The sequence below is a fragment of the Mixophyes fleayi genome, chromosome 12, assembly GCF_038048845.1.
Source record: "Mixophyes fleayi isolate aMixFle1 chromosome 12, aMixFle1.hap1, whole genome shotgun sequence".
NCBI lineage: Eukaryota > Metazoa > Chordata > Amphibia > Anura > Limnodynastidae > Mixophyes > Mixophyes fleayi.
In genome coordinates this window covers 83936252-83956227 of record NC_134413.1, presented here as the reverse complement: position 1 = coordinate 83956227, position 19976 = coordinate 83936252, and the positions used below count along the sequence as shown (strand labels likewise).

The 19976-nt window shown below is 51.6% G+C and overlaps 2 protein-coding genes across 3 annotated transcripts; one reads left to right on the top strand and one right to left on the bottom strand.

Annotated features, from left to right (window-relative positions):
- Positions 1-1369: 1369 nt before the first annotated feature.
- Positions 1370-9016, top strand: PSMD4 (proteasome 26S subunit ubiquitin receptor, non-ATPase 4). The gene is given in 11 exon segments (XM_075192377.1): positions 1370-1478; positions 3292-3432; positions 4016-4113; positions 4116-4129; positions 4387-4473; positions 4971-5039; positions 5121-5336; positions 6734-6842; positions 6922-7053; positions 7355-7422; positions 7678-9016. Coding segments are annotated over 11 exon segments (1131 nt in total). The 5' UTR covers positions 1370-1452; the 3' UTR covers positions 7849-9016.
- A 1200-nt stretch (positions 9017-10216) lies between these two features.
- On the bottom strand, positions 10217-19831 carry LOC142108599 (uncharacterized). 2 transcript variants are annotated; one of them, XM_075192396.1, is made up of 6 exons: positions 19724-19831; positions 13997-14146; positions 13628-13750; positions 13426-13536; positions 10806-10923; positions 10217-10573 (listed from the first exon to the last, which is right to left on the bottom strand). In XM_075192396.1, the coding sequence occupies exons 1-6, from the start codon at positions 19802-19804 to the stop codon at positions 10539-10541; spliced, it is 618 nt and encodes a 205-aa protein (XP_075048497.1). In that variant the 5' UTR covers positions 19805-19831; the 3' UTR covers positions 10217-10538. The 2 variants fall into 2 exon arrangements, with proteins under 2 accessions (XP_075048497.1, XP_075048496.1); XM_075192395.1 differs by having other exon boundaries at positions 10217-10563.
- Between the last annotated feature and the right edge of the window lie 145 nt (positions 19832-19976).

Here is a 19976-nt window from a genome sequence, read left to right as displayed (position 1 = left end):
TATTAGGGGTACAGGATATATTAGAGGTACAGGATATATTAGGGGTACAAGATATATTAGGGGTACAGGATATATTAGAGGTACAGGGGATATATTAGAGGTACAGGATATATTAGGGGTACAAGGACTATATTAGGAGTACAGGATATATTAGGGGTACAGGATATATTAGAGGTACAGGATATATTAGAGGTACAGGATATATTAGGGGTACAGGATATATTAGGGTACAGGATATATTAGAGGTACAGGATATATTAGGGGTACAGGATATATTAGGAGTACAGGATATATTAGGAGGTACAGGATATATTAGGGTACAGGATATATTAGGAGGGTACAGGATATATTAGGGGTACAGGATATATTAGAGGTACAGGATATATTAGGGGTACAGGATATATTAGGATGGTACAGGATATATTAGGGGTACAGGATATATTAGAGGTACAGGATATATTAGGGGTACAGGATATATTACATGTACAGGATATATTAGGGGTACAGGATATATTAGAGGTACAGGATATATTAGAGGGTACAGGATATATTAGGAGTACAGGATATATTAGGGGTACAGGATATATTAGGAGTACAGGATATATTAGGAGGTACAGGATATATTAGGGGTACAGGATATATTAGAGGTACAGGATATATTAGGGGTACAGGATATATTAGAGGTACAGGATATATTAGGGGTACAGGATATATTAGAGGTACAGGATATATTAGGGGTACAGGATATATTAGAGGTACAGGATATATTAGGGGTACAGGATATAATAGGAGTACAGGATATATTAGGAGTACAGGATATATTAGGGGTACAGGATATATTAGAGGTACAGGATATATTAGGGGTACAGGATATATTAGAGGTATAGGATATATTAGGGGTACAGGATATATTAGGGGTACAGGATATATTAGAGGTACAGGATATATTAGGAGTACAGGATATATTAGAGGTACAGGATATAATAGGAGTACAGGATATATTAGGAGTACAGGATATATTAGGGGGTACAGGATATATTAGAGGTACAGGATATATTAGGGGTACAGGATATATTAGAGGTACAGGATATATTAGGAGTACAGGATATATTAGAGGTACAGGATATATTAGGGGTACAGGATATATTAGAGGTACAGGATATATTAGGGGTACAGGATATATTAGAGGTACAGGATATATTAGGGGTACAGGATATATTAGGGGTACAGGATATATTAGAGGTACAGGATATATTAGGGGTACAGGATATATTAGAGGTACAGGATATATTAGGAGTACAGGATATATTACAGGTATAGTGCAGGGATCTCAGGACTACATCTCCCGGCATGCACAGCGCTGTGAACCGGAAGTGGCACTGATTTGCGGACGGGCGGACCAATCACAGCGCTCGGTGTTGCACAGTGAGGCCGCAGTGACAATACAACAAGATGGTGCTGGAGAGTACTATGGTCTGGTGAGAGCCGGGACCGGGGCTACGTACCTGAGTCATCCCCGGGAGGGTCCGGGGTACAGGGAGGGGGAGGATCAGAGACCGGGGGAGGACACCTAGTGCAGGAGGGGGGTACCCGGGGCCAGGACCTGAGTCATCCCGGGGGGGGGGGCAGGGTAGGATTGGGGAGGACGGGGGTGTAGGGTAGGATTGGGGAGGACGGGGGTGTAGGGTAGGATTGGGGGATGACGGGGGTGTAGGGTAGGATTGGGGAGGACGGGGGTGTAGGGTAGGATTGGGGAGGACGGAGGTGTAGGGTAGGATTGGGGGATGACGGGGGTGTAGGGTAGGATTGGGGAGGACGGGGGTGTAGGGTAGGATTGGGGGATGACGGGGGTGTAGGGTAGGATTGGGGAGGACGGGGGTGTAGGGTAGGATTGGGGAGGACGGGGGTGTAGGGTAGGATTGGGGAGGACGGGGGTGTAGGGTAGGATTGGGGAGGACGGGGGTGTAGGGTAGGAAGGGGGTGTAGGGTAGGATTGGGGCGGACGGGGGTGTAGGGTAGGATTGGGGAGGACGGGGGTGTAGGGTAGGATTGGGGTGGACGGGGGTGTAGGGTAGGACGGGGGTGTAGGGTAGGATTGGGGTGGACGGGGGTGTAGGGTAGGATTGGGAGGACGGGGGTATAGGGTAGGATTGGGGGATGACGGGGTGTAGGGTAGGATTGGGGAGGACGGGGGTGTAGGGTAGGATTGGGGAGGACGGGGGTGTAGGGTAGGATTGGGGAGGACGGGGGTGTAGGGTAGGATTGGGGCGGACGGGGGTGTAGGGTAGGATTGGGGCGGACGGGGGTGTAGGGTAGGATTGGGGAGGACGGGGGTGTAGGGTAGGATTGGGGAGGATGGGGGTGTAGGGTAGGATTGGGGAGGACGGGGGTGTAGGGTAGGATTGGGGAGGACGGGGGTGTAGGGTAGGACGGGGGTGTAGGGTAGGATTGGGGTGGACGGGGGTGTAGGGTAGGATTGGGGAGGACGGGGGTGTAGGGTAGGATTGGGGAGGACGGGGGTGTAGGGTAGGACGGGGGTGTAGGGTAGGATTGGGGTGGACGGGGGTGTAGGGTAGGATTGGGGTGGACGGGGTGTAGGGTAGGATTGGGGAGGACGGGGGTGTAGGGTAGGATTGGGGAGGACGGGGGTGTAGGGTAGGACGGGGGTGTAGGGTAGGATTGGGGTGGACGGGGGTGTAGGGTAGGATTGGGGTGGACGGGGGTGTAGGGTAGGATTGGGGAGGACGGGGGTGTAGGGTAGGATTGGGGTGGACGGGGGTGTAGGGTAGGATTGGGGTGGACGGGGGTGTAGGATTGGGGAGGACGGGGTGGGGGGGCAGGGTAGGATTGGGGTGGACGGGGGTGTAGGGTAGGATTGGGGAGGACGGGGGGGGGCAGGGTAGGATTGGGGAGGACGGGGGGGGGTGGACGGGGGTGTAGGGTAGGATTGGGGAGGACAGGGGGGGGGGCAGGGTAGGATTGGGGTGGACGGGGGTGTAGGGTAGGATTGGGAGGGGGGGGGGCAGGCTAGGATTGGAGTGGACGGGGGTGTAGGGTAGGATTGGGGTGGACGGGGGTGTAGGGTAGGATTGGGGAGGATGGGGGGGGGGGCAGGGTAGGATTGGGGAGGGGGGGGTGTAGGGTAGGATTAGGGAGGACGGGGGGGGGGGGGGCAGGTTAGTATTGGGGTGGTTTCTTCATATATACCTTCCCCCCCCCCCAGTTACACAGAATACATATCAGATTGTGATTTGTTGGCCTCACACCCTCTCTCTTCTGCTGGTCTTGCAGTGTGGACAACAGTGAATACATGAGAAATGGCGACTTCCTCCCCACCCGGCTCCAGGCCCAGCAGGACGCTGTCAACATCGTGTGTCACTCCAAGACCCGCAGCAACCCCGAGAACAACGTGGGGCTCATCACCTTAGCTAAGTAGGTGCTGTCCAGAGACCTCTCCCCCCCCCTATATGTGGGAGGTCGGGGTTCATATACTAGTATTAGTCAGCTAGAGCCGCTCTGCATCCCCCTCCACACATTTCTTATCCCCCCTGAGGCTTTATTAGAGTATCTGTGATGTGATATGTACTGAAAGTTGGATTCAGATAAAGACATATTCTGTGTGTTACTGAGATCACCTGTCGCTACCAGTTACTGACTCTCATTATATCACCGGCTTGCAGGACTGCGACCGTCCTGAGATTTTAGTCCCATGGATTCTTATGGAAATAAAGTGTTTTTGGGTTTTTTTTAGAATGCAGCTTAAATTGATTGTAAGCTCTGGTGTGCGCAGGGCTCTCCGTCTCCGTGTTTTCATATGTGCACTTCTACCTTGTATGTGTCTGTTTTATGTATGTCCTGTTTTCTGGTGCTGCAGAGCTCTCTGTCACCTTACAGTACAGGATATATTACAGTAATAGCACAAGCTGTGTTTGTGTATTAAAGATGACAGATGTACCTGCTGCTGGTAATGTAGATTCATGTGCCCCCCCCCCCCCCCCCCCTCTCTCTCTTGTAGTAACTGCGAGGTCCTGACTACGCTCACACCAGACACCGGCAGAATCCTGTCCAAACTTCACTCCGTGCAGCCCATCGGCAAGATCAGTTTCTGCACCGGATCCGCATTGCACACGTATGTCATAACCTCTACAGGGATGTTATATAAATATCAGACTTTGGCCAGTAGGGGGCGCTGTTTGTTTCAGCTCCATCATTTCCACCTACACAGGACAGTCCATGAAGCCCATTCCTCATATAACGTACACAGGGTTTATAAACTGTAGTGTCTGCTGTCTTGTGACAAGATATCTGTTATATAAATGAGACCATAGCTGGGCAGAGGATAATGTTGGTTCCTTTGTCTGACCTGCTGCTGTTCTCTGTTATCAGCTGTCTCTTAAGCACCGTCAGGGTAAGAATCACAAGATGAGGATTATCGCCTTCGTGGGGAGTCCCGTAGAAGACAACGAGAAAGACGTAAGTGCCGGGGCGGAGATCCGGGTCTATCGTTCCTCAATTCTCTAAATATCAATTGAAAAATTGTTATTTATTACTATTCTTTGACTGTAATATCACAATAAAGATGGAGCATAAACCGGTATAACAATAAATAAGTAAAGGACCAGTAAACCAGATATTCAGCAATATTGTAGGGCACAATAACCACTTGCAGCGTCCACACACCCTTGTTTTACGTTACTATGCCAGGTCTGGTTTATTACAGGTGGTGGACGTTTTACTATAGGACAGTGATATCTCAGAAGCCTGTGGTCAGCACTTGACGTGTTGGGTCTTTCTGAGGCCCAGTCATTGTATTATGGGGTCACCATGAATGTTAGACGTTCAGTCCAGAAGACGATTATTATATGGCTGGTAGCTGTTTATTTGGGGGGCTCGGTTGGTGGGAGGTCACTCTCTATGGGCATTGGGCAGGCGGACATCCCTTCTCTCACTTGTGGAACGTTGTCTTGCAGTTGGTGAAGATGGCGAAACGGCTAAAGAAGGAGAAAGTCAGCGTTGACATTATAAACTTTGGGGAAGAGGTGCGTATGTCTCTGGGGTTCCTCAGAATCTGTGTCGGCAGCATCGGTCATTGTTCACATCTCCTTCTTTTCCTCCATCAGGAATCCAATACGGAGAAGTTGACGGCGTTCATCAACACGCTGAACGGGAAGGACGGAACGGGGTCACATCTTGTCACTGTGCCACCGGGACCCAGCCTGGCGGACGCCCTGATCAGCTCGCCCATCCTGGCCGGCGAAGGGGGGGCCATGCTCGGGTTGGGGGCCAGCGACTTTGAGTTTGGGGTGGATCCCAGCGCTGATCCAGAGCTGGCTTTGGTGAGTGTCGTGTTATTCTGATCTCTCTCCCTCCCTCCTCTCTAGGGTGTCCGCCTGCCTCTCTGCCATCTCCTCCTGGATGTCCTCTCGATTCCTCAAACTTAACCTCGCCAAAACTGAACTCATAGTCTTTCCGCCCCCTTCTGACAACACCTCTATCTCCCCTGTCCCCCAACTTCGCTGCCTCGGTGTCATCCTCGACTCCTCTCTCTCCTTTGGCCCCCACATTCTCTCTCTCGCTAAATCCTGCCGCTTCCAGCTACGTAACATCGCTCGCATCCGGCCCTTCCTCTCCCAAGATGCCACCAAATGTCTTATTCACTCTCTGATCATCTCCTGCTTGGAATACTGTAACCTCCTCCTCACTGGCCTCCCCCAATCTCATCTCGCTCCCCTTCGATCTGTTCTTAACGCAGCCGCTAGGCTTATCTTCCTTTCTCGCCGCTCCTCTTCTGTCTCCCCCCTCTACCAATCCCTTCACTGGCTCCCCTTCCCTTTCAGAATCCTGTTCAAGCTTCTCACTCTTACATACAAGGCCCTCGCCAACTCCAGTGCTCCCTACATCTCCAGCCTCATCTCCATTCATGCTCCATCCCACCCTCTCCGATCTTCCAATGACCGTCGCCTCTCTTCCCTCCTGATCACCTCCTCCCACGCGCGTATCCAAGACTTTGCCCGCGCTGCCCCCCTCCACTGGAATCAGCTCCCTCCCTCTATCAGAACTTCCCCTAATCTGTCCAGTTTCAAACGGGCTTTAAAAACCCACCTTTTCTTAAAGCCTTCCAGTCTCCCACTTAACTACCTACCTTATCCTCTGCCTCTCCCCCTCCATTCCCCTTCCCTTATCCTTATCCTCCGTTCCTCCTTCTCTCCCCCGTGTCTCTCTGTCTGTCTACCCCACCCCTTAGATTGTACGCTCCTTTGAGCAAGGTCACCTCTCCTCCTGTCTTCACCACTTTTAACTCTGCTCTCCAGCTACCTTGCCCTCCTCCTCAAGGACCCTCTTGCTCCCTCCTCTCCCCTCTGGGGGTCTCTGTGTCATCCGTGCCCTCCCTCTTGGGCTCCGTCGTATGCCGGACCTTCCCCCTCTCCCCTCCCCCGCCCCTAGCTGTGCTTTGAGCTCACAGAGTTACTGTGCTTATTGTTTACTGTACCGTGCTGTCTCACCTCGTATTGTAATTTCGTCTGTCCCTGTACGGCGCTACGGACACCTAGTGGCGCCCCATAAATCAAAATTAATAATAATACTTACTATAGATGAAGAGGTAAGATTGTTGACGGCAGCACTCTGTACATAGGATTACCTCAGTTTCTCTGTGCCCCAGTGATGATTCAGTGTTTGTATTTCCGAGTGAACGTTTCTCATTCGTCCATTTAACCGCGTGTTTTGCCGACAGGCTCTGCGCGTGTCTATGGAGGAACAGAGACAGCGCCAGGAAGAGGAGGCCAGAAGGGCAGCCGCTGCCTCTGCAGCAGAGGCCGGGATCACCTCAACGGCCGGAGATGGTGAGAGAGAATTGTGGGTAACGGACGGATTATCCGACAACACAGGGGAACCCCTGCTCACTGTGCTGTCTCTATACAGATTCGGATGAAGCTCTGCTGAAGATGACCATCGGCCAACAGGAAGGAGGCCGCAGCGGACTTCCGGACTTCAGCAGCATGACGGAGGATGAGCAGATCGCGTACGCCATGCAGATGTCGTTACAAGGGGCCGGTAAGTTGCTACTTGGTCATTGTCCTTTAGTTACCCCCCCCCCCCCCCCCCCCCTCCCATGCTGAGGATCCACCCTGCTTGTTACCTTGTATGTAAATGATGAAGGTGGAAATAGATTGAGCAGGCTTTCTAATTGTTTAAGAAGAAATAGTCCTTTAAGGCCCTTCCTTTTCTTTGTGTATAAACCTTGGGTGATGACCAGTATGATACCAGTTCCTGAAGCCACGGAAACGGGGAATTATTATATATCTCTATAACACGTTGTCGTCTTTGTACTGACGCCCACCGCTCTCCCCTGCAGAGTTTGGCCAAGCCGAGCAGAGTGACCTAGACAGCAGCTCCATGATGGAAATACCGGAACCTGCCAAGGTAACCCTCCCACGTATGATGGTTGTGGTATAATCCAGACGTCCCCCTGCTATTAACCTCCCCCCTCCCCCTCATATGATGGGTGTGGTATGAACCTAGCCTCTCCTTGATATAACTGTAGTGGTATAGTCCATCAATGCTCTCCCCTTGTGTATGACGCCAGTGGTATAAACCCAAACTTCCCCTGCTACTATCCCCCCTGTATGATCGGAGTGGTATAATCCCAGACCCCCTCACACACCTCTGTCCCCCCAGGAGGAGGACGACTACGACGTGATGCAGGACCCAGAGTTCCTGCAGAGTGTGCTGGAGAATTTACCTGGTGTAGACCCCAACAACGAAGCCATCCGCAACGCTATGGGGTCTCTGGCCTCCCAAGCCTCAAAGGACAACAAGAAGGACAAAAAGGAGGAGGAGAAGAAATAGGGGCGGGCCCCGGGGCCACAGTATTCATTATCACTATATTATGGGGTTCAGGGGCGTCTCCAGGGTGATGCTGTTTGTTTCTAGTTATTAATAAAATAAGCGTTCTGCGCTTGTGACTGACCCCCGGCCTGGCACTGGATCTGTTATTGGGGAGGGGAGGGGTCACACGGAGCACTGCATCTGTGATTGGGGAGGGTCCCAGGTCACCTGGTGGAGGGGTCACACGGAGCTCTGCATCTGTGATTGGGGAGGGTCCCAGGTCACCTGGTGGAGGGGTCACACGGAGCTCTGCATCTGTGATTGGGGAGGTCCCAGGTCACCTGGGGGAGGGGTCACACGGAGCTCTGCATCTGTGATTGGGGAGGGTCCCAGGTCACCTGGGGGAGGGGTCACACGGAGCTCTGCATCTGTGATTGGAGAGGGTCCCAGGTCACCTGGGGGAGGGGTCACACGGATCACTGCATCTGTGATTGGGGAGGGTCCCAGGTCACCTGGGGGAGGGGTCACACGGAGCTCTGCATCTGTGATTGGGGAGGGTCCCAGGTCACCTGGGGGAGGGGTCACACGGAGCTCTGCATCTGTGATTGGGGAGGGTCCCAGGTCACCTGGTGGAGGGGTCACACGGAGCTCTGCATCTGTGATTGGGGAGGGTCCCAGGTCACCTGGGGGAGGGGTCACACGGAGCTCTGCATCTGTGATTGGGGAGGGTCCCAGGTCACCTGGGGGAGGGGTCACACGGAGCTCTGCATCTGTGATTGGGGAGGGTCCCAGGTCACATGGCGCACTAGATCTTATAAATCATTCAGATAAATGAAGCGGTTGTCTCGTATATACAGCTTACCGCGTGTGTGTGTTTTCAGGGGGGCTATAGACCATGTATGTATCTTAAGATAAAGTGTTTTATTTAGTGTTGGTCCTGGCAGTACCGTGGCTTCCCATCACAGTATGGTGTATGGACGCCTCAGCTGTCATCTCTAGTACAATGAGGTGTCCCAGGTCCGTTATGCTAACAGACCCCTGTGACCCGGCAATAACGGGGTACAGAGGGGCGGCTGATGCTCTCTCCGTGCACCTTGGTTAGCTGGCGGAGCGATGTCACACCCTGTTTATGTGCTCGGACCCTCAGAGAGATTAGTATAAAATAATAAAGAAACAACTTCTATAGTAACTAATGATACTTACGTTTTTTTTTGTATTGAGCTTATAAATTGTGTGTGCCAAAATTACAATGTGTATTCTATTACCTTGTCCTCGTTCGGCTTTATGTACAATGTACTTCTCCCTTCTCAATAATAGTTCTTTGTTGGGGGACCATCCCCTGTACCCCCCAACATTCTCTGTATTTAGCGGGATCCTGGTCCTTTCCGCTAGTGGTCCCCTCGCGGCAGCGTCTGATTGACATCTGGAGTGTGGGACCCCCCTCACTCCTCCGAGCTGGGACTCTGCTCAGTTGACAAAGTACTATTATTTGGGAAGGGATTCCGTACAATTCTTAGAAGGTATGGAAACCATCACTTATATATGGTGTGGATGTGGCAGTAGATGTTTAGTGTCAGGGCAGACTTATGGATTGGACACTGGAGACAGAAAGATATCCAGACAACCTGGCCTGTAACTGGGCAGCAGTCTCCTCCCTTATTGTCCAGTACGTGCCCACAATGTATATAAACACTCCTTTCATCGGGAGGGCCTGCGTCCTATCCTACCTACCTTTGCTGATGGAAGGGGCCCCGTCGTTTGTTAAAGAAACGTTTTCACAGTCCTGACGTTGGGCTGGTTGATTATCCCTCAATTTATAATTGCACAATACTAGGAAATAATGGATTACACACTGTCTCTGTCTGGTATTTCTGTTTAAAGCTTTTTCCCTTCTGAGCTAAACGCGTGACCTGAAATTCCAGCATTGATAATAACAACTAATTGTGATCTGAGATATGTCCCGTGGTGATCCCTCAAATAGGAACAGTGTGCATCCCTATTTGTCCCAGTTTAAACCACCTCAATCTATTTATACCATGACTGGCAGGGACATGGCAGAGGTGACATGGTGGCTGCCATCTTGGATGTGTAGATTAATGCCATTGATAGGAATTACCTTGGGATACAGCTGGGCACAACCATCTTTATTTCTTGTTCCCCTTTATTTTTAGGGGAGCCCTCTCTGTACCCCCAAATAGCATAGGTAACTTGGTGTTGGCGGTGGGATTATTCCAATGGGGTTCCTGTATGAGAAGGAAGAGGTCGTTATAGATCAGTGTTTGTCATTTAATGAGGGTCCCGAACCCATCTCTGCTGGAAATGATACGTGAGATAATTAATACAGGCCAGACTCAAGCACTTGCATCCGTTTATTGATTATATCAGAAAGAAGTAGAGGAGACCCATGGCTATTGTGGGAGGGGCTAGCGTGATGACTCTGGTCTGTGATTGGCTGGATATTGGGTATGAGAACCATTAGTAACTTATTGTGTGTTCCAGTTATACAGAATAACGTGTGCAGGACACGTATGTTACTAGTTTCACTACATGCGCTGGAGCGTGTCCGGGGGAAGCTTAGCTACTATAACACCCCAGAGGCAGGGGTAAAGCCCCCCCGTAAATCCTTCCCGGGCGTTGATGAGCTGTGTCTAGGCGTATACTAGAGGCAGGCCGTGGTCCGGATCCTCGTGACGTGTGATCTCAAGCGGGCATCAGGCAGCAAGACTGGAGCGCCCACTGCTGGGAGCTGTGGAAACAGCGGCTGTTAGTAACATCGATATATTATACATGTCTGACAATACTGAGCCTATATAACAGGTCCCTTATTATGTATATCTCGGACCCCCGTCTCTGTAGTCCCATGGGAGCGCTACGTCTATGTATTGTCACATCTCCTGGGCCAGCTTCATTATGGGGGGTATTTAAACACATCTGTCTCTGGGACCTGGTGAGGGGTGGGCTGAGTATGTTATACTTACGTGGGGGGGTGGTCAGTAGGTAGGTGGGCTTGTTGTTGCAGAGCAGGGTGACCAGGCTCCCTAATGACCCTACACCCACTACTTGCACGTCCAGCGACAGCCCCAGGGTGACGTTCCTCTGTGGATAACACAATAACAATGTACAGAATACACAACTCCATTTATCTGTGTGATATGGTGTAATCAATGTCTGCGTGTCGTGGGGTGTGAGATCCCAGCAGGATGAGGTGGTGGGGTGTGAGATCCCAGCGGGGTGAGGGGGTGGTATGTCCGCAGGGTGTGAGATCCCAGCGGGGTGAGGGGGTGGTATGTCCGCAGGGTGTGAGATCCCAGCGGGGTGAGGGGGTGGTATGTCCGCAGGGTGTGAGATCCCAGCAGGATTAGGAGGTGTATTCCGCAGGGTGTGAGATCCCAGCGGGGTGAGGGGGTAGTATGTCCGCAGGGTGTGAGATCCCAGCAGGATGAGGAGGTGTATTCTGCAGGGTGTGAGATCCCAGCGGGGTGAGGGGGTGGTATGTCCGCAGGGTGTGAGATCCCAGCAGGATTAGGGGGTGTATTCCGCAGGGTGTGGGATCCCAGCGGGGTGAGGGGGTGGTATGTCCGCAGGGTGTGAGTTCCCAGCGGGGTGAGGGGGTGGTATGTCCGCAGGGTGTGAGTTCCCAGCGGGGTGAGGGGGTGGTATGTCCGCAGGGTGTGAGATCCCAGCAGGATTAGGAGGTGTATTCCGCAGGGTGTGAGATCCCAGCGGGGTGAGTGGGTGGTATGTCCGCAGGGTGTGAGATCCCAGCAGGGTGAGGGGGTGGTATGTCCGCAGGGTGTGAGATCCCAGCAGGGTGAGGGGGTGGTATGTCCGCAGGGTGTGAGATCCCAGCAGGGTGAGGGGGTGGTATGTCCGCAGGGTGTGAGATCCCAGCAGGATTAGGAGGTGTATTCCGCAGGGTGTGAGATCCCAGCGGGGTGAGGGGGTGGTATGTCCGCAGGGTGTGCGATCCCAGCAGGGTGAGGGGGTGGTATGTCCGCAGGGTGTGAGATCCCAGCAAGATTAGGAGGTGTATTCCACAGGGTGTGAGATCCCAGCGGGGTGAGGGGGTGGTATGTCCGCAGGGTGTGAGATCCCAGCAGGATTAGGGGGTGTATTCCGCAGGGTGTGATATCCCAGCGGGGTGAGTGGGTGGTATGTCCGCAGGGTGTGCGATCCCAGCAGGATTAGGGGGTGGTATGTCCGCAGGGTGTGAGATCCCAGCAGGATTAGGGGGTGTATTCCGCAGGGTGTGGGATCCCAGCGGGGTGAGGGGGTGGTATGTCCGCAGGGTGTGAGTTCCCAGCGGGGTGAGGGGGTGGTATGTCCGCAGGGTGTGAGTTCCCAGCGGGGTGAGGGGGTGGTATGTCCGCAGGGTGTGAGATCGCAGCAGGGTGAGGGGGTGGTATGTCCGCAGGGTGTGAGATCCCAGCAGGATTAGGAGGTGTATTCCGCAGGGTGTGAGATCCCAGCGGGGTGAGGGGGTGGTATGTCCGCAGGGTGTGAGATCCCAGCGGGGTGAGGGGGTGGTATGTCCACAGGGTGTGAGATCCCAGCAGGATTAGGAGGTGTATTCCGCAGGGTGTGAGATCCCAGCGGGGTGAGGGGGTGGTATGTCCGCAGGGTGTGAGATCCCAGCAGGGTGAGGGGGTGGTATGTCCGCAGGGTGTGAGATCCCAGCAGGGTGAGGGGGTGGTATGTCCGCAGGGTGTGAGATCCCAGCAGGGTGAGGGGGTGGTATGTCCACAGGGTGTGAGATCCCAGCAGGATTAGGAGGTGTATTCCGCAGGGTGTGAGATCCCAGCGGGGTGAGGGGGTGGTATGTCCGCAGGGTGTGAGATCCCAGCAGGGTGAGGGGGTGGTATGTCCGCTGGGTGTGAGATCCCAGCAGGGTGAGGGGGTGGTATGTCCGCAGGGTGTGAGATCCCAGCAGGATTAGGAGGTGTATTCCGCAGGGTGTGAGATCCCAGCGGGGTGAGGGGGTGGTATGTCCGCAGGGTGTGAGATCCCAGCAGGGTGAGGGGGTGGTATGTCCGCAGGGTGTGAGATCCCAGCAGGGTGAGGGGGTGGTATGTCCGCAGGGTGTGAGATCCCAGCAGGATTAGGGGGTGTATTCCGCAGGGTGTTATATCCCAGCGGGGTGAGTGGGTGGTATGTCCGCAGGGTGTGCGATCCCAGCAGGGTGAGGGGGTGGTATGTCTGCAGGGTGTGAGATCCCAGCAGGATTAGGAGGTGTATTCCACAGGGTGTGAGATCCCAGCGGGGTGAGGGGGTGGTATGTCCGCAGTGTGTGAGATCCCAGCGGGGTGAGGGGGTGGTATGTCCGCAGGGTGTGGGATCCCGGCGGGGTGAGGGGGTGTATTCCGCAGGGTGTGAGATCCCAGCGGGGTGAGGGGGTGGTATGTCCGCAGGGTGTGAGATCCCAGCGGGGTGAGGGGGTGTATTCCGCAGGGTGTGAGATCCCAGCGGGGTGAGGGGGTGGTATGTCCGCAGGGTGTGGGATCCCAGCGGGGTGAGGTGACTGGCGCAGGGTGAGTGACCCTTGTTGGGCGAGAGTCCTGTACTTTATATAAGATCACCCAGCCCCCTGGCCCTAGTTACCAGCACGGCCTGGAAGTAGAGCTGGAGCTCCTGGCAGGAGGGCAGGTTCTCCGCTGAGTCCATTCTGCGGGCGACGCAGCCCTCGGGCTGTCCGTGATAAACCATCAGGTGCTGGGGGACATGAGGTCAGGGGTCATACATGTTACATGCGTGTGTCCCCTCGTAGTGGGATCTCTGTGCCCCTGCACCCCATCTTACTCACATTTTTGAGGTCACAGGTGATGCCGGGGGTGGCGCCCTGGTCACTGAGCTCGCTGAACGCCAGCAGCAGAGAGGCCTCATTCTGTACATTCAGCTGGGGGGGCAGATAGCCGGAGGGCTCCCTCTACAGGCAGAGCAATGACACACAACGCACAGGATAATGATCATTATTCTATAACTATTCATTAACAGATGGAGCTCTATTATGAGTTGAAACAGAACAGTGCCCCCCAGTGGGCAGAACAGGAACTTAGCCCCAGGCAGAGGGATGAATGTTCCCCAATTGTCCAAATGGTCTGCTGTTCCTGAAAGCACAGTGGTGAGATATCGCCCCCATCAGGTGATGGCTGGAAGTGCACAGTAGACTTACCTGGCTGCAGTGGACCCTCCCCAGGTAGGTGGCCAGCAGAACTCCCAGGACGCTGATAGATAAGGCGGTCACTGCTCCCACCGTCATTATAAGCAACTTACGTCCTGAGGGGGGTGGTGGGACCGGGAAGTCCAGGCCCGTTGGGAATGGCTGGAAAACACAGCAAAGCCTGGTGACTCTGGGGCAATGCCATCCTTATAGAGGGCACAGACATAGGATGTGTACCATCCACAGCTTTATTGGAATAACAATATCAGATGTTCGAACTAAAACCTTACATTATATATATAATCATCATCATCATTTATTTATATAGTGCCAACGTATTCCATAGCGCTTTACAATTGGGATCAGCCACAACATTAGCACTGACAGTGAGGTGAATAACACTGATTATCTGGTTACTCCGGCACCTGTCAGGGGTGGGATATATTAGGCAGCAGCTGAACAGTCAGTTATTGAAGTTGATGTGTTGGAAGCAGGAAAAAGGGGCAACGTGAGGATCTGAGGGACTGTGACAAGGGGCAAATAGTGATGACTGGGTCAGAGCATCTCCTACACGGCCGGTCTTGTGGGGTGTTCCCGGTATGCAGGGGTTAGTACCTACCTAAAGTGGTCCAAGGAAGGACAACCGGTGACAGGGTGACGGGTGCACAAGGCTCATTGATCCGCCTGGGGAGTGAAGACTAGGACGTCTGGTCCAATCCTACAGAAGAGCTGCTGTAAAGTTACTGCCGGCTATGATAGAGAGGTGTCAGATCACACAGAGCTCCGCAGGTTGCTGTGTATGGGGCTGCGGAGCCGCAGACCGGTCAGAGTGCCCATCCTGACCTCTGTACACTGCAGAAAGTGCCTACAATGGGCACATGAGCGCCAGAACTGGATCATGGAGCAATGGAAGAAGGTGGCCTGGTCTGCAGAGATGGCACCAGGATGTACTATGGGTAGAAGGCAGCTGGCGGAGGCAGTGTGATGCTCTGGGCAATGTTCTTGGGTCCTGGCATTCATGTGGATGTTACTCTGACACGTACCACCTACCTGAACATTGTTACAGACCAAGTACACCCCATCATGGCAGCGGTATTCCCTGATGGCAGTGCCCTCTTTCAGGGCCCCTGTCACACTGCAGGAAATGTTCAGGAATGGTTTGAGGAACATGACAAAGAGATCAAGGTGTTGACTTGACCTCCAAAGTCCCCAGATCTCAATCTGATCGAGCGTCTGTGGGATGTGCTGGAGGAACAAGTCCGAGCCATGGAGGCTGCTAACGTCTTGGTGCCAGATACCACAGGACACCTTCAGAGGTCTGTGCAGTCCATGCCTCGAGGGGACCTACATAATATTAGGTAGGTGGTTCTAATGTTGTGGCTGATCGGGGTATAATAAAACATAGTACAGGTAATAATACAGGTATATATAATATAGATAGATATATAGATAGATATAATATAGTACAGGTAATAATTCATGTATATATAATATAACACAGATATATATAATATAGTACAGGTAATAATACAGGTGTATATATAACATAGTACAGGTAATAATACAGGTATATATAATATAACACAGATATATATAATATAGTACAGGTAATAATACAGGTATATATACTATAGATATATATATAATATAGTACAGGTAATAATACAGGTATATATACTATAGATATATATATATATAATATAGTACAGGTATATATAATATAACACAGATATATATAATATAGTACAGGTAATAATTCATGTATATATAATATAACACAGATATATATAATATAGTACAGGTAATAATACAGGTATATATAATATAACACAGATATATATAATATAATACAGGTTTATATAATATACAGATATATATAATATAATATAGCACAGGTAATAATACAGGTATATATAATATAATACAGATATATATAGTACAGGTAATAATACAGCTATATATAATATAACACAGATATATATAATATAGCACAGGTAATAATACAGGTATATATAATATAATACAGATATATATATAGTACAGGTAATAATACAGGTATATATAATATACAGATATATAATATAATATAGCACAGGTAATAATACAGGTATATATAATATACAGATATATATAATATAGCACAGGTAATAATACAGGTATATATAGCACAGGTAATAATACAGGTATATATAATATAGTACAGGTAATAATACTCTGCAGGCTGATTTTGCCCCTCTCCTTATTTCTGAGCCTTAGAGACAGGACCCCAGTGGGGACTGTTAGATACTTACATAAGGGGGAGTTTTCAGCTGGCCCCTGGGGGCCCATGAGTCGGGGGTCTTCTCCTCAGCTGACATGCTGTACATGTGTTGATAGCAAGGGGTCTGTGAGAGCCCCAACGTAGGGACTGGGGATTATATAGTACAATAATCCAATCTGTCCCCAGTCCCACATCACCGACCAATGGAATGCTAGTCCCCTGCCAGGTACAGGGGAGGGGCCAGGTACAGGGGAGGGGCCGGCTCTCAGGTGTGTGACAGGTGTAACCCCCGGTACCTCTCACCTGTCCTGGTTCTGATGGCAGCGAGTATTATCTATCACGTATAGACACAATATGGCATTTCAGGAGGAACCTTCTCCCAGAGAACGTAGGGATATAACCTGGTGGGATATTACCTGAGGACAGAGCCTGGCACAGCCCCCCACTCCGGCTGGGATAATGTTCCTGCTGTACACAATGGTGGACCTGGTCCTGCCAATAAGCTGTCACCTGATCCAGGTCAGTATCCTGTCTCTCACAACAGCCCTCTGTCTGCACCGACCAGGATGAATGGCTCCCAGTGTCCCAGGAACTCACAGAGCTATGTGACCAATTAACCAAGATCCTGCCTCCTGTCAGCGTCTGTTACTGATGGAGATTGTCAGCTCTTCTGCCCAGCTCAGAATGGAAAACATATCTACAGACACATAAGACAGGAGGTGTGTACATCCGTATACAAGGCTTCTATATATTGTGACTTACATCTCACCTCTTACTGACTGTGGGCGGCCATGATGTTCTGTCAGAGTGGGCCGGGCTATGCTACATATACCGAGAGGAAAGACAGCTCTCTGGTATCAGGAATACTAGGTAGAAACAGGTGAGGGTGATGTATTGTGGAAGAACATGTTAAGGGAAATTATATCAGTATAATTCCCACCTTTCCTGACTTCCGGGTATGGTTACAGTCCTTAAAGGACTACTAAGTCCCAAGAAGGACATTTTTTTAGACCTGACGTGTCAATGTTATTATATATAATTTGGTGTGCCGCTGACTTTCTACTGCAGCTTTGTTAGACAGTTGAATAGAGTGTTATCTCCTCGCTCCATCGCTGAAACTCTTCCCACATCTTTAGGAAAAAGAAAAAAGCTGAAATTTTAGTCAGTTAGGCTGCTGTGAGATCACTGGCCCTCACAATGGGCACCCTTAGCACCTGTCATCATTGCCTCTTTGGACAGTTTGAAGGGGGAGCGGTCTCTCAGCAATGGGGGCTTGGATGTGTCACGTTGGGGTAATGCCATCTCTCCCGGGGGCATTCCTGGAGGATTTCAGGACAAGTGTTTTATTTAAAATATTGTATCTATTCTTTAACATTTATTATTTTTATTTTTATTAGAGGAACTAATGATTGCCCAGTGATACATATGTGGGCATATGAGGATATAGGGATTAGGAATATATTTCACCATATAACATGTTATAAGCCCCTTAAACAGGACTGGTCACACACAGCTGAGTGTGAGTGGAGGTTACACTGAGCATGCTCCATTGAGTGTGATTTGTGCAGCAGTGGACACATGCATCATGGTAATCGCATGATGGTGGGCGTTCGATGCCCAGTGACCAGCGTATAATACATAGATCGGTCCCCGGTGTATAATACATAGATCGGTGACTGGTGAATAATACATAGCACGGTCCCTGGTGACCGGAGTATAATACACAGCCCGGTCCCTGGTGACCGGAGTATAATACACAGCCCGGTCCCTGGTGACCGGAGTATAATACACAGCCCGGTCCCTGGTGACCGGAGTATAATACACAGCCCGGCCCCTGGTGACTGGTGTATAATACACAGCCCGGTGACTGGTGTATAATACACAGCCCGGTCCCTGGTGACCGGTGTATAATACACAGCCCGGTCCCTGGTGACTGGTGTATAATACACAGCCCGGTCCCTGGTGACTGGTGTATAATACACAGCCCGGTCCCTGGTGACCGGTGTATAATACACAGCCCGGTCCCTGGTGACTGGTGTATAATACACAGCCTGGTGACTGGTGTCCAATACACAGCCCGGTGACCGGTATATAATACACAGCCCGGTCCCTCGTGACCGGTGTATAATACACAGCCCGGCCCCTGGTGACCGGAGTATAATACACAGCCCGGCCCCTGGTGACCGGAGTATAATACACAGCCCGGTCCCTGGTGACTGGTGTATAATACACAGCCCGGTCCCTGGTGACCGGAGTATAATACACAGCCCGGTCCCTGGTGACCGGAGTATAATACACAGCCCGGTCCCTGGTGACCGGAGTATAATACACAGCCCGGCCCCTGGTGACCGGTGTATAATACACAGCCCGGTCCCTGGTGACCGGTGTATAATACACAGCCCGGTCCCTGGTGACCGGAGTATAATACACAGCCCGGTCCCTGGTGACTGGTGTATAATACACAGCCCGGTCCCTGGTGACTGGTGTATAATACACAGCCCGGTCCCTGGTGACCGGTGTATAATACACAGCCCGGTCCCTGGTGACTGGTGTATAATACACAGCCTGGTGACTGGTGTATAATACACAGCCCGGTGACCGGTATATAATACACAGCCCGGTCCCTCGTGACCGGTGTATAATACACAGCCCGGCCCCTGGTGACCGGAGTATAATACACAGCCCGGCCCCTGGTGACCGGAGTATAATACACAGCCCGGTCCCTGGTGACCGGAGTATAATACACAGCCCGGCCCCTGGTGACCGGAGTATAATACACAGCGCGGTCCCTGGTGACCGGAGTATAATACACAGCCCGGTCCCTGGTGACCGGTGTATAATACACAGCCCGGCCCCTGGTGACCGGTGTATAATACACAGCCCGGTCCCTGGTGACCGGTGTATAATACACAGCCCGGTCCCTGGTGACCGGAGTATAATACACAGCCCGGTCCCTGGTGACCGGTGTATAATACACAGCCCGGTCCCTGGTGACCGGAGTATAATACACAGCCCGGTCCCTGGTGACCGGAGTATAATACACAGCCCGGTCCCTGGTGACCGGTGTATAATACACAGCCCGGTCCCTGGTGACCGGTGTATAATACACAGCCCGGTCCCTGGTGACCGGAGTATAATACACAGCCCGGTCCCTGGTGACCGGAGTATAATACACAGCCCGGTCCCTGGTGACTGGTGTATAATACACAGCCCGGTGACCGGTGTATAATACACAGCCCGGTCCCTGGTGACCGGAGTATAATACACAGCCCGGTCCCTGGTGATCGGAGTATAATACACAGCCCGGTCCCTGGTGACCGGAGTATAATACGCAGCCCGGTCCCTGGTAAAGCCAGGCAATGGTAGTACTCCCAGTCTTTGGATTTCAGTATTCTGCTGCTGGGGGCGTGGCCACATCACATTTGGGGAGTCACGTACCCCTGGCAGTGCCATAAAGACCAGATGTGAGCGGTACGCACCTCCCAACGTCCTGGCAGTCTGGATGGTGGAACAGGCCCATAGAATAGGGGAATGCTGGGGGGTATGCAGCGGTGCCTCATGCCTCAGTGGCTCCTAGTGACAGGACAGTGTGTAGGTGACAGGTACACTTTATTATATCAGTGATAACACAGGGACATGTCAGTGACAGTCTATAGATCATACTACATACTACATACTAATAACTGAGGAGTGTCTATGTCTGCTCTGAGCGTTGTTAATAAAGTTTATTCA